At 33.9% G+C, this 15,383-nt stretch overlaps 1 protein-coding gene across 9 annotated transcripts in view; it reads right to left on the bottom strand.

Moving 5' to 3' along the window:
• LOC127846506 (uncharacterized) overlaps positions 1-15,383 on the bottom strand; it is a 69,310-nt gene that overhangs the window by 49,767 nt on the left and 4,160 nt on the right. For 7 of the 9 annotated variants that reach the window (XM_052377791.1, XM_052377795.1, XM_052377797.1 and 4 more), the window contains exons 2-3: positions 6,272-6,591; positions 3,789-4,197 (exon numbers count right to left, since the gene is read on the bottom strand). In XM_052377791.1, the coding sequence (XP_052233751.1) occupies positions 3,789-4,197; positions 6,272-6,414 (552 nt within the window). In that variant the 5' untranslated portion in view covers positions 6,415-6,591. Of the gene's footprint in view, positions 1-28; positions 845-3,788; positions 4,198-6,271; positions 6,592-15,383 lie in introns of those variants that run through there. The other 2 variants (XM_052377799.1, XM_052377800.1) reach the window with 1 other exon arrangement.

Genomic DNA, 15,383 nt, shown 5'->3' with positions numbered 1-15,383 from the left:
ATAGCAATCCACAATAACCAGAACTTACTTTTAAATTTTTCTGCTTCGCAATTAACGGTACATTTATGTACGGCGGTCGAATGACGTCAACGTGAAGAGTTTCGCTTACGTGAACACTCAGTAATACCTTCCTGTTTCCGAAACACGTGCGGGCATTCCTCTCCGTTCGAAACATGTTTTTTATTTATTATACTCCTGTGTCAAGTATGTTTAAATAAAAAACACGTTTCTTTTGTAATCACGCAGTAGGAAAATAATTATTTTCCAATGTATAATTACTGCTTCGTTTACAAGTTTTTATATTGTCAATTGTGTTTGTCATCACAATCACCTCTTGCAAATGATCCACAGTGTCATTACGCGTTCCATTCTAACACACCAATAATTACATCACCGCGTGACCTTTACATTTGCATTTTGCAAGTACAATTTGCATTTATATTATTAATAATTTTCTGGATGTCGGAACTGCGTAACATTCAATCACGATCCACGGGCGATCAATGAAAAAAGTGTGATTAGCTGTAACCGAATTTCCGATTTCTTTGCTATGTATCACATCACATTATCACAGAAAGTACATTTTATACACTAACATATTATTATATGTATCAGCGTAAATATATAATAAAAGCATACAGTTCACTGTTGCTATTTATTTACATTTAAAACACTATTAAAACACTAAACCACGTACGTTTCATTCGAAAAAAATGAGAAAGTGATAACTCAAGATAAAATATTTAATAATCCATCGAGCCAAGATATTCCACTCTTTGATGGCGACAGACGTTGAAGAGAGCTTACACGTGCGCAATTTACAACGCCGTTGACTTCAATCTTATTTAATGACTTCGGCTTCAAGATGTCCGTATCGAACAGACTTCTTATTTATTGTTTTACACTGGCATTCAAGTCGATTCTGAAGGGCCAATAATCAAGTATAAACAAACATTTATATCATTCGTTTCCATAAACTATAGGTGCAGATCGCATCAAAATGCAGTTGCGCTTAAACTGCAAAGACGACTTGAATTGTAACCTCGCTCGAAAAAGGGAGTTAATCCATGCGCGAAAGGTGTTGTCCCAGATTAGGCTGTGCAGTCCGCACAGACATATCAGGACGACACTCTCCGCCTCAACTGGATTTTCTCTATATGGAGACTTTATTTAAACAAAAATTACAATAAAAGCAGAACGTATCGTCCCTGAGTAGTCTATGCGGATTTCAAAGGTTAATTTGGGATAACACTTTACACGCATGCATTAAGCTCCGATTTTCTAAGAGCGAGGTTCATTTTATAAACCTGCACGTGAGATGCATGCACATGATATATGTATGATTCTTCTGAAGATTCAAGTTCAGATTTATGTGAATTAAAAAACTGCACCTCTCTCGGCATACGTTGCTCAATGCATGTTCGTTAAGTGTCGTTCAAGATTAGACTCTGCAGTCCACATAGGCTAATCAGGTGCAGCATTTCCGAACTTATTTAGTATTTATATAGTATTTATATAGTGCTTCGTTTAAAGGAAGTCTCTTTTTAACAAAACATCGAGTTTGGGTGGAAAGTGTCGTTCCTGATAAGCAAGCACAGGGTAATCTTGAACGACACTTAACGCATTTCGAGCCAAGTTTGTGAGTGCATCCCGGCCAATTTTAATATCGATGACAGACGCGTGTTACGTCAAACACGCGAATTTAACTTCATTTTTCATGAAACATGTGCGAACATTATAACACTTATTGCGGTGGCGGGGCCTTTTTACCTCATCAGACAAATAATTGTATAAAATAGTTCCATTTCTGCCTTTACTTGTATATATCAAAATTATTTATCGTTTGTGTATTTGTTAGCTATGAACTTATAGTTAGTATAAGCTTTATTGCTTAACGCGTGTTGTTGTTGTACATATATATATATATCTCATAAAATACACAACATTATTATCTTAAAATTGAATTCTAATCGACATTGCTAAAAAAATTATACTAAATGTATGTGTTTCCCTTTTATTCCACAGTCCTAAAATGGGCCTTTTCACGTTTTGGTGAATTGACAAAATAAAAAAAGTTATTTCAGATTCGCAAATTTGTGGTGTCGTTATGATATTTGTGAGAAAACAGTAATGCTCATAATTTACCATGCTCTAAAATATCCACAATATTCATCTTTTGACGATTTAAAAACCTGAAAATTATAGAGCGTTGCAACGCGATACGATTGAATACTTTGGAAAGTTCTGTTGTTGTCGTTATATTTTGTGATACTAGGAGGATTGCTTATATAAAGTATAAAATACATCCTTTTGTGTGTATGAGAACGGGTGGCCGAGTGGTTAAAGCGGTAGACTTTTACTCCAGAACTCCAGGGATCAGTGGTTCGAGCCCAATTGAGGGTTACTTTTTTTTGCTTTTTTTATTGTATTTTTTATCTGGAGCTTTTTAGATCTATTGTTTACATTTACCAATATAAAGCATTAAATTACAAACTTCAATTCATGCCAAAATCTGTAAAAAGGCCCCTTTATAACAAATGCGTGTGTACTCATTTTTATCATGCTTCATTTCATTAATAACACAATTGTATAATAATAGGATGAAACTGTGCAATACTTGATATACTCGAGTTTTTTAACTACAAGTTCAGTAACTTCAACTTGAGTAAGTCATTATTACAAACTCTTTTATAAAATCTCCAATTAAGGTCCATGTTGATAATTTATTTCAACTCATTTATTCTAAATATTTCACGTAAATCTTTTGTATCAATATGTTCCTCCCCCTACACGTACTAATAATTAAAAACATAGTTTACACAATGATATACGATTTTTTGTCGATTAAGCAGATTCTTAACATTGTCACTATTCAGACAAACCATGTGTATTACTTTTATCCAAAAGTATTTATTTCTCAATATAATTGTGCAAATTATTTTAATCTTTTGTACTGTTAATAAATTAGTAAATATTAAATTTGCATTCGAAATATTAAATGCAATTATGTATTCCCTTTATAACTTACCATGTTAACCAGTTCATAACACTATCGTTCAACTTCTATAATTACGTTTAATGTAAACTTATAAAATAAGTGCGCAAAGAAACACTCCCCTTATACAGTTACACGTATTAAGAAAATACTAAGAAAGTTGGGGACTTAAACACGTTATAATCAAAATAAAGATTAAGTGTCATTTTTTCCATCAGCAATCAATAAAAAAACTAATTAAAAAATAACCTTACAAAAACGCAACAGATTTCAATTACCGTATAAGCATATTATAATAATTGTACGATTCAACATCAAGATATTAATGTCAATGTAATCGTTAATAGCTCTAGACTGGCAGTATCGCTATAAAGTCGACATTCTCAATCGGTTAAGGCGTATTTATGTTGGCTGTTACTTATTTTTAATACTCTTTTGAAAACTTGGTTAGGGCCAATCATCGTGTAAGCCTTCAAGTTAATCAGATTGCTAATGGGATTTTAGATATAAACTATGACGGCTATTAATTAACCTTCAGTATAAATCAATTTTAAAAATTTGACCCGTCACTTACACAAATTCTGATAAATCGATATACCGGTATCTCCAATTAATGTAATCAAGAAACATTATGTATATGTTGTCTGATTGTGTCTCGATCACTATAAACACTCGCCATGTTTGTTTAGATGTTTCTGTGTATTGGGGTTATTGTCCAGACATTGTATTTTTAATTCGCTTTTCAGCAATTTAACCGAAGAAAATGTAACTGACTGGGAATACCGGTACTTACTGTGTCAAGGCGGGCGAATCCCGTTTTAGCACTGGATCCAAGAAGATTTTTCCACGTCAGATCTAAATTATCCTGGTTTAAATCCACAACAATATCCGTCATTCCGGTGACACGTGACCCGTCAGTCACGTGGTGGTCACCGGTATTTGTCAACACCATTGAACTGTCGCCGAACCCCGTACGCCTTTGTCCGTTTCCCTGGATATTCTCGTTTGCACAATTCCCGTTTTCCCCGGATGATGATAATTGGGGTACCCTGTAGTGCGGCAATCGTTGAATCTGGCCAGTGGGTTCCCGCAAAATCCCGTCACGTGTCGCGCTCGGAAGGAATTCGTCCTGTTTCTGGGTTTTCGCGCCCCGATTTAGTTCCTGACGTCCCCGATGGTACACAGCTCCACATGATCGCGATCTATGTTTAGAAAAGCGGTACATTAACAGGCGCTGGTCCCCGGCGGCTTGTTGTCGCGGTGAACGGGGGGAAAAGGACGATAGAGCCATCTTCTGGCTATGTTTATGATTATCATAAGCCATGAGGATGACATGAATTCAATGAATTCCAAGAGCTCCAAGCACTAATATGGATAAAACATGTATCGTTCACGCGTGATTGTAGCTCGTTTATCTTACAACGACATTCAATAAGTAATGGTATATCAAGGCTGTAGGAGCCACGAACACAAGAGGTCTCATTTGAAATTGAACGCGGGCACATTATAAAAATGAGAATTACATGGCGAACAGAGAAAAATATCGTTTATGTATTGTATTTATGTTGAATTGCTTTTAAGTTGTCCGCTTTACGAATCGAAACAGATAATTTGGTACAATGCACGTTTGAACCTTCAATAAAACATAAAAACCATTACCATATTCAAACAAAATTACTCTTCAATTTCATTACTAAAGTTGAAACGCCAAATTGTTTGATTGTAGTTATTATTTTAGTGTTCGATAACAAAATGTAAAATCCAATTTTGCAACTTCTTTTGATTACTCGATTTTAATTTAAAATCTGATATCTAAGATTGCAAATAACGCTTAATCCACAGGTACTATATTGCCAATGGAATTCCAATATACTAGTATTCACTATTTAAATTAAAATGTTTACAATTCTATTTCCATTTCATTCAATAATCGCAAACACTTCGTACCGGTACTTAGGAACAATTGGTCTGCAATTTGCCACTTTAAGAAATAGGTCGAATAACTAACTAATAGTGTTTGGATAAATGATTAAATCAATCCATTCCCGAGCGTTTGTGTTACTAACACGTAGGTAACTTCTTACTAGTATTTGGTACATCTCCTTTTCAAAGTTCAATTTTAAAACTCCAATTATTCGAGTCAACAAAATTCCAAGTTTCTTTATTTCTAAACAAATTTCGTCTTATCATTAACATGCGTCTGGCGCTCAATAAAGATATTTTAATCCCCTAAGTAAACTTTAAAAAAAGTAAAGTAAATCGTATGGCATCGTAAATAAAATAATTTATGTGTTAGTTTTTTATTACAACCATGAACGGTTTACTTAAGAAAACATATGCATAGCAAAGTAGCTTAAACATTTATTGAGCTATTCATTGTTCGTTTTGAAAAGCTCTCCATAAACATAGAATTAATGTTAGGTGGTTTTGTAGATATACCGTCGACCACAGTAGAAGCAAAATGACATGCAAATTAGTGATCGTTTATTCAAAATAAAGGTTTACGTTTGATTACCAACTGTGTAGAGCTAGACATCGTCGAAGGCATATAAGAGACACACATTGTATTATTCAAATGAACAATACAATTTCGAATAGTATTACCTTGCTATTTTGATAAATATTTTATTTTAATTACGATGTTTATATTATATTATATTATCATTTCTTGGTAATTGCTGTTTTGTAATGTTGGTATGTAGACGCTGCTGTTGTTAAGGTGAAGATGGCTATGATGATGCTGATAATGCTATAATGATAAAAATGGCTGCTGCTGATTATATAGAAATAATGATAATAATAATAATAATAATAATAATAATAATAATAATAATAATAATAATGCTAATAATGATAATAATAATAATAATAATAATAATAATAATAATAATAATTCTTCTTCTTCTTCTTCTTCTTCTTCTTCTTCTTCTTCTTCTTCTTCTTATTATTATTATTATTATTATTATAATTAAAGCGATGTGACTTGTATAATAATAATAATAATTATAATAATAATAATAATAATTATTATTATTATTATTATTATTATTATTATTATTATTATTATTATTATTATTATTATAATTAAAGCGGTGTGACTTGTATAATAAATAAAAGTACCACGTGCTATCATTAGATTTCTCTCCTACCGATGCAGCTGACAGCTCACTTTTGGTATATTGTGATGGCGTGTTTTTGCATTGATACATACAACTCTTACAAAAATTATATTGAGCGCGTCGAGCGACCCAGTCTCAGTGCAAGCTGTTTAGTTACCTGTGTCTGACGGTGCGGATGTCGTCTTCCGGTCGCCGATGATAGCCCGTGGCAGTGCCCTTTACCGACCAGAACTTCCGGTATCCAGTGGTTATTAGGTTCTCATTCAGAATGACGTCACTCATATACATCGACCCCATCATAAGTCGAGTTGATTGTGTGCTTACAACGCAATATTTTCCCCCTGATGAAATTCACCGCATCATCACAGCATTATGTCGCTTGGTCCCACTTTGTTTTTGTCTTATAAGCAGTCCATTTCCTCCTCAACCTCTGAACCATTGACTGTGTCTTGGTGGCAAGGCGTTTAATCGTGGTTTCTGCAAAGAAACTGACTATTTTAACACTTAAGAAATTGCAAACATCACAATAAATTACCATGAGTAAATCAGGAGTTTGAATTCACGAGTATCACCCTCTTTTAGACGTGAATGTGGGTGTACCCACATTGGTGATTTAATATTTGTTGTCACAATGGGACTTATGTTTTAGAATGCGTGAGTTCTTGGAAAAAAATATTTCAATGATTATTTTGAATGAAACGATATAAATAAAATCAAGGAACACATATAAATATATGTATTACCAAACACTTTAAATCCCTTACCGTTAACATTTATTTCGCAGCTGCCTTTTTCTAATGTTTTTCATGAAACTATATTACATACAATTCAAGTTATTGAGTTACTTTTCCGGTCTTACACATTTGCGAATCTTCTTTTTCTATCTACCCAAACGTGTTTTAGTGCTATTACAAACTACGTATCCTTCTGTATCAATCAAGCAATTCAATTTCAACTAGTACAAAGCCATCCATTATTGACGAGCCGTTAGTTATCCGTTCAACAAATAAATACTTTATTTGATTCTATTCACTTAAGAACACATATTTCCTCTGAGGTTTTAAGGTTTAAGACATCGCAAATAATTCCTTTTGAACAATTCGTAACAATAACCACTGCAAATAGTTACGGATACACAAGTAATTACGATCGCTGATTTTAATCGTTTTGTCAAAAAATTATGTTTACATTTTGCCGGAGGAATAATGAATATGTAGGCTAATCAGTTGAAATAATCGAGTTTTATATCAGAGAAGAAAATCTCTAGCGACAATGGCTGTGTGAGAAGTTGAAATTTCAAATAATTACCAGACGTTTGAATACAGTAATTAAGTGTGAAGCTCTACCAAATTTTACAAAACAAGGGTCATGTTAATCATTAAAAAGTGTTCACCATGCATTCCTTACGTCTACCTCATTATATGCAGAATTTAAAAGATAGCATTTATTTGTTTTAAACACATGTATGAGACAAGCAAGAAAACAAGAAAATTCATTTTATTCAATACGATTTTTTAAAGTTATAGTAATTTTAAGTAAGAAGCGAAAGCTGCACATTAAGACTATGTGTCTGCATGTATAACAATGCATAAACATTCTGAACGTTCCTGTAACAAATAAGTCATTAGCACTGTCATTAACTTGTCTTTTACCTTTATCCATTATGTAAAGACATAATGACACTTATATGGTATAAAAGCATCTACTCAATTGAAAACATCTTTATGAACAAACACTCTTATTGATCATTGACAATTGAGCCACGTCATACGAATATGGGTGTTATACCGCATGTGCCCACGGTAGCTCCAGACCAGCCTGCGCATCCGCATAGTCAGGCCAGGAGCTAGCATGTCCGCGGTATAGTCAAATAAGGCTTCGTTATGTCATGATCGGACAGCTACACTGAACGCATAATAATCATTCTCGCATGACGTGGCTCAATTATGATTATATTGCAATTTTTAACCTAGTATTGTGAAAGTAAAAATATTGCAGAACTGCATAAATTTGTTTTATGGTATTTTTCTCATTTGATTATTATGAGATGATCAGCTGGTTTACATCGAAAATATATTAATGCGTTGTGAAATGCATTATATATATAAATTATAAGTTAACATCTTGTCAGATTTCCCCCCAAAACTCAACATTTAAGATAACTCGCTTTGCAACAAAGAAAGTTTTTGTAACTGGCTAAAAAGAATAACAATATGCAGTTATTCGCCTTCGTAAATGTTCTTCGACGAATGATGTTAACGAAAGAATTCTGCGATTGTAAACTCACATACCTGGTAAAAAAAAATCAGTCGTGTTGTGAGGAAACTGGGCATAATGCATGTGCGAAAAGTGTCGTGCCAGATTAGCCTGGCTAATCAGGGACGACACTTTCCGCTTTTATGACATTTTTCGTTTACATGAAGTCTCTTCGTAGCAAAAATCCTATTTAGGCGGAAAATGTCGTCCCTGAATATGATATGCGGATTGCACAGGCTAAACTGGACGACACTTTACGCACATGCATTTTGCACAGCTTTCTCAGAACGCGACTCAAATAATGAAAAAAAACACGTACACATTTTGCAAAAGATGTGAACACCATCCACTTTTAATCCCACACTCTTTTCTCAAAGCACCCGTGTTTTAAATTTCCTGGGAAAACACGATCATACCTATTACGCACCATTCAATTAAACATTCAAAGGGCCATCTCATTTCACGTCGATTGATTCCGTTTGGAATTTAAACTTCTCCAATAGCCCTACTTGTGAAGCAATAAAGATAAGTGCGCCATAAACAAACAACAAATTCATGATTTACATTATAAATGTCGACAACAATCGCCTATAAATGACACTGATTATTGCGGATCGACTTTTCGGACAATGGGCTATAATCCGACAAAACACTGACCATTCAGCTAGGGATTAATTGATTATTAAAGTTAAACTTCTATAATACTTGCTATGTTCAATACCCTTTAAAGACAATTATAGTTTCGCAGTTTTGTCATACCGAAATAAAAACACATGTAAATTCCTTAAAATGTGTCATTTGATACTTTTTGTTTAAATAATCATTTCTGTTAAAATGATTTGTTAAGCTTGTCTTACCTCTAAAATACACTGTCTAAAACACACATTGAACAAAGGGTAAGAGGCCGAAAGGCGCTCACCTGAGACCCAAAGGAACTTTTCTCATTTGGTTTTTTCTCTAGGTTTCACAATAAAACTGCCCAAACACATGGCAGCTTAAAAAAACGCAATCGTTTTTAACACAGTCCAGATATTATAGCAACCCATTTTTCCGTAAACATTGTTAGCAAATTTCACGACGAGTGCGTTACTGATGTAACATCAACAATGTTATAAAACATTTTCTTTCATGAAACTTGGTGATTTAGTTTTTTATCCCACGTGACCCTTTTACAAAGTCGGTCATGATATCATTTAGACAAATGTTCTGAACAAGTTTTGTGAAGACACGGCACTACATAAGATCACAAGGACCTAGTGGCCATGTTATTGACACAACATGCTCCAGTTACAAACTTGTTCGATATATAATTGTAAAATAAGTTCTGACCAAGTTGAGTATAGAATTTGTCATAAACGCGGCATCTGTAGTGATTACAGGCTTTTTCTTAAATTTGACCTAGCGACCAAGTTTGTGATCCCACGGGACAAAGTTTTAAAGTCGGATAATATATCATAGGGCAACGTTATCTAAGCAAATTTATTGAATATTGGATAATACATGTGGAATCTAGAGAGTTCGCAAGATTATTTTCTTAATTTGAAATACAAACCTTTTTTCCCACGTGACCCATTTTTCAATCCCGCCGAGATTTCATTTGGGACACATGTTCAGATCACGTTTTATTTACAGTGGACGATATATGTGGCTTCTAGATTGATCACAAAGAAAGTGTAAACGTAGGACGGCGCACGACGTAGGCTAATTTTGATACGATTAAAATGTTTAATTGTCTTGACAAAAGTTCATGTTGTCAAAGATTCTATTTTTATCTAAGATTATCTATTTTTAGACAGGTGATATGCACTCATCTTATTTCTGATTGGTCGATTTAATATCTCGTGCGCACGGTATCCGTGAAGAAGCTTTCATACTTGTTTTTGTTTTAGATGAAATCACAGCGTTAAAAAATTTACTAGAAAATAATTTTTATTGTGGTTCTAAGTCATTGTTATCGTTTGTGACTTCGGTTTATTTGGATGAAATGTTGTAAACAGGATTCTTTTGTCAAGTAGAGATTTCTGTCGTATTAATTTTATAAACATTGGAAAGAACGATGAAAGTACAATTGAGTGTAGTGTAACCACATAATTTAAAGGGGAAAGTTGCTTCCCCCAGCAAACATAGTCTCTATATAAATGTTATTTTAAATGTATATAATGAGTAATCGATCAAAAAGGGACACAAGAAGAAAAGATTATAAATCTTTACACACGTCTGGAAAGACAGAAGAAGGGGCCTTCGAAGGGATTGAGACGAACCAAACAAAGAGTTCAGAGATAATGGCGGGATCGGAAGTCAACCAATATGGCGTCCTCCAGTTGCCAGATGACGAAGAAGTATACGAACAGCAACTTCTGGTGATGAAGGAAGAATTAGAAATGCTGAAGCAGTAGGAAGAAAAGTTGACCAGGAGAAGGGTCTTCCAGGAGACGAAAAAGGAACTAGACAGACAAAGGGCAAAAGTGGAATCACTGAAGGGTAAAGTAAACTCTTTACAGAATGACTTTGTTAATGTTAAAACTAAGAAAGATAAGGCAGAAAAACTCACCATCAAAGACTTAAGAAAGAATAACAATTTGAAAAAGACTGTTAAAAAACAAATCTCTACATTAGGGTTGTTATCAGATTCCGATAGTAGTGATTCTAGTGAAGAAGTTAATAGCTCATCTTCCTCTTCTGCACAGTATTCAACTAGTTCTTATGGAGAATCCCAATCTGAATCTGACAGGGAAAGTGTGCACAGAATTAAAAAAGATAAACGCAAAAAATCAGGAATAGCAATAAAATCACAGGATAAAGTTAAATACGCACAAAGGTACCCTCATACATATCTACGATATGAATTTGTCAGCAAAAATATATCGTTCGAAGATCTAGAGCTCAATTTATTTATTGCTGGAGAGTTGGAAATCATATCTGATTCACAAACAAATAGAACTGAAAGAAAAGGGAGATTAGAACTTCTCAAACGAATTCTTTATCTAAGTTCATCGTATGAATTTGAAGGTCTCAAATGTTATTACGCGGCAGTATTGAGAGAAATTGAGTTGGGAAAAAAGAAATGGAGTGACGAATTTCAATATCTAGAAATAGCTATTTTAAATAGATTCTTAATTAAAAGTCATGGCAGCATAAAACGGAACTCTAATGTTAATTTCAAGACAAGAAAAGCTGAAAATCCACTCAAAGAAGAGTCCACAGTTTGGTTTTGTGCTTCATATCAAAGAAACAAATGCCAGCATAAAACGGACCATACCGCCGTAGTTAAAGGCAAAATGAGATATGCTTTACACATCTGCGCGACCTGCTGGCAAAATGATCAATCCAAATTACCCCATCCAGAATGCTCCTCAGAATGCCCCAGTCGAGTGATGTGACTCACAAAAATATCGCAGAAGTTCGAAGATGAAAATGAGATATTGGACGCTTTCTTGCCAAAATTCTGTTTTAAATCAAAATCATGTACAAAAACAATAAATAAGCATTTATGTTCACATTCTAAATCATGTAAAATCTGTACCAGGACAAAAGGCACAGTAAATGAAACATTAGAAAAAGTGGAGATTCATGAGAAAGTAAAACTTTCTGGTAAACATAATTTTATCGGATGCAAAATCCCAGTAAATTTCAAAATTAACACAGCTTATATGCAGACAATGTTACAAGATTATACGGACATAACTGTGTGTGAATTGTTGAAATATGGTTTTCCAACTGGTGCAGTAGGATGTGATAGCATACTAGAAAACACACTTCCTGTTTGGAAATATTTTAATCATAAAGGTTGCAATGAATTTCCAGAACAAATGTTAAATTTTTTGACTACAGAAAAGCAATATAATGCTATATTAGGTCCGTTTAGATCTAATCCTTTTAGTAGCAAATTAAAGATATCACCTTTGAATTCAGTCCCCAAGAAAGATGTTAACAATAGAAGAATAATTTTAGATTTGAGTTTCCCAAAAGGTGAGGCATTGAATGATTGTATAGCAAAATCAGAATATTTAGGGGACACTATAAATTTAATGTTTCCTAAGATAGATGATATGTGTAGCTTGATTAAATCAAAAGGCAAAGGTTGTTTGCTGTTTAAAAAGATTTAAAACGGGCTTATCGTCAAATTAATATATGTCCAGGAGATTACAATTTAGTATCATTTATTTATAAAAAACATATTTTTTGTGATACTGTGTTATCAATGGGTCTTAGATCTGCAGCTTATATTTGTCAGAGAGTAACAAACGCTGTAGCTTACATTTTGTTAAAGCTTGGTGTGATAATTTTAAATTATCTTGATGACTTTGCAGGGGCTGAGAGGAAAGAATATGCAAAATTTGCTTATTTGTGTTTAGAGACAGTATTACAAAAGTGTGGGTTAGAAGAAGCCAAAGATAAGTCAGTAGAACCTTGTACTAAAATGGTGTTCTTAGGCGTTTTGTTTGATACAGTTAAAATGACTATAGAAATAACTGCTGATAGGTTGCAGGAAATATTGTTATTAGTAGATGAGTGGTTAGTTAAGGAAGTTGCTTCTTTGAAAGAAGTACAACAGTTGTTGGGCAAGCTTAATTTTGTAGGAGCTTGTGTCAAAGCCAGTCGTGTATACATAAACAGATTACTGAATTGGCTTCGAGAGATATATGTGGTGAACTCTGAGATTAATCCTCATATAATTCCATCTCATGTGAAACAGGATTTGAATTGGTGGAAAACATTTTTACCATTATATAATGGTATTTCAGTCATTTCAACAGAGACATGGTCTACTCCTGACGATATATTTTCTAGTGACGCTTGCTTAAGTGGCTGTGGTGGATATCTACAGGGACATTACTTTCATGCAATTTTCCCCACAGCCATACACAATCAAAACTTGCACATAAGCGCTTTAGAAATGTTATCAATTGTGGTGTGTGTGCACTTGTGGTACATGAAATTTAAAAACAGAAGAATTGTGGTACAGTGTGACAATATGGCTGTTTGTTTAGTTTTAAATTCTGGAAAATCGAAATGTCAGTTTATGCAAAAGTGTTTAAGAGAATTAACCTTTTTTGCAGCGTTGTATGAATTTGAAATTAAAGCTGTACATATTCCAGGCATTGATAACAGATTAGCAGATTATCTGTCTAGATGGCATTTAAACGAGGGACATGCCAATCTATTTAAAGACTGTACAAAAGATATTGCATTGAAGGAACATTTTGATTCAATATAAATTGATTAACTTTTTCTAAAGGGAAACCAAGAAGTTGATGCATGATACGTACTCCACTGACGTAATTTCTAATTGATTCGACAGCTTTAAAAGATCTACTTAAAAATTGTACATATAACTGCAATGTTTATTGGTGCTTGTTTGTTTTTGCATTTTTTCTGTTAGCTAGAAAATCAAATTTGGTACCTACAACGACTGAAGATTTACTTCATAAAAGGTTCTTATTAAGAGAGGATGTTTCTATTGATAAGAATAAATTGTTGGTTTCTATGAAATGGACAAAAACTATTCAGTTTGGACAACGTGTATTGGTTACACCATTGGTTGTTGTCATGAACTCTCCGCTATGTCCTGTGGCAGCTTTTAAGAATATGGTTAGTAAGATTCCCGCTGGACCTGGATCGCCTCTATTTATATTGAAGTCAGGAAGACCAGTCACATATAGTCTTTATCTCAAAAAGCTTGGTGTGATAATTTTAAATTATCTTGATGACTTTGCAGGGGCTGAGAGGAAAGAATATGCAAAATTTGCTTATTTGTGTTTAGAGACAGTATTACAAAAGTGTGGGTTAGAAGAAGCCAAAGATAAGTCAGTAGAACCTTGTACTAAAATGGTGTTCTTAGGCGTTTTGTTTGATACAGTTAAAATGACTATAGAAATAACTGCTGATAGGTTGCAGGAAATATTGTTATTAGTAGATGAGTGGTTAGTTAAGGAAGTTGCTTCTTTGAAAGAAGTACAACAGTTGTTGGGCAAGCTTAATTTTGTAGGAGCTTGTGTCAAAGCCAGTCGTGTATACATAAACAGATTACTGAATTGGCTTCGAGAGATATATGTGGTGAACTCTGAGATTAATCCTCATATAATTCCATCTCATGTGAAACAGGATTTGAATTGGTGGAAAACATTTTTACCATTATATAATGGTATTTCAGTCATTTCAACAGAGACATGGTCTACTCCTGACGATATATTTTCTAGTGACGCTTGCTTAAGTGGCTGTGGTGGATATCTACAGGGACATTACTTTCATGCAATTTTCCCCACAGCCATACACAATCAAAACTTGCACATAAGCGCTTTAGAAATGTTATCAATTGTGGTGTGTGTGCACTTGTGGTACATGAAATTTAAAAACAGAAGAATTGTGGTACAGTGTGACAATATGGCTGTTTGTTTAGTTTTAAATTCTGGAAAATCGAAATGTCAGTTTATGCAAAAGTGTTTAAGAGAATTAACCTTTTTTGCAGCGTTGTATGAATTTGAAATTAAAGCTGTACATATTCCAGGCATTGATAACAGATTAGCAGATTATCTGTCTAGATGGCATTTAAACGAGGGACATGCCAATCTATTTAAAGACTGTACAAAAGATATTGCATTGAAGGAACATTTTGTTCGAAAAGAAGACTTTGAATTTGTAAATAATTGGTAGTTATCTTAATTACATGTATGTATGTTTGTTTCAGACAGAGAATTACGTGTTCTGAGGGATGACCTCAAGGCATCCAATAGAAGGGCTTATGCTGAGGGATCCAGGAAAAATTTGAGGATCCAGTGGGAATCTTTTCTTTTGTTTTGCTGCCATTTCGGGTTAGTTTTCCTTCCGGCTTCTACAATTACATTGCAGTTATATGTACAATTTTTAAGTAGATCTTTTAAAGCTGTCGAATCAATTAGAAATTACGTCAGTGGAGTACGTATCATGCATCAACTTCTTGGTTTCCCTTTAGAAAAAGTTAATCAATTTATATTGAATCTTACGTTGAAAGGCATTTCGAGAATAAAATTTCA

The sequence above is a fragment of the Dreissena polymorpha genome, chromosome 9 (assembly GCF_020536995.1).
Source record: "Dreissena polymorpha isolate Duluth1 chromosome 9, UMN_Dpol_1.0, whole genome shotgun sequence".
NCBI lineage: Eukaryota > Metazoa > Mollusca > Bivalvia > Myida > Dreissenidae > Dreissena > Dreissena polymorpha.
Note: the sequence above shows the minus strand (reverse complement) of the source record. Positions and strands in the feature narration are given on the sequence as shown.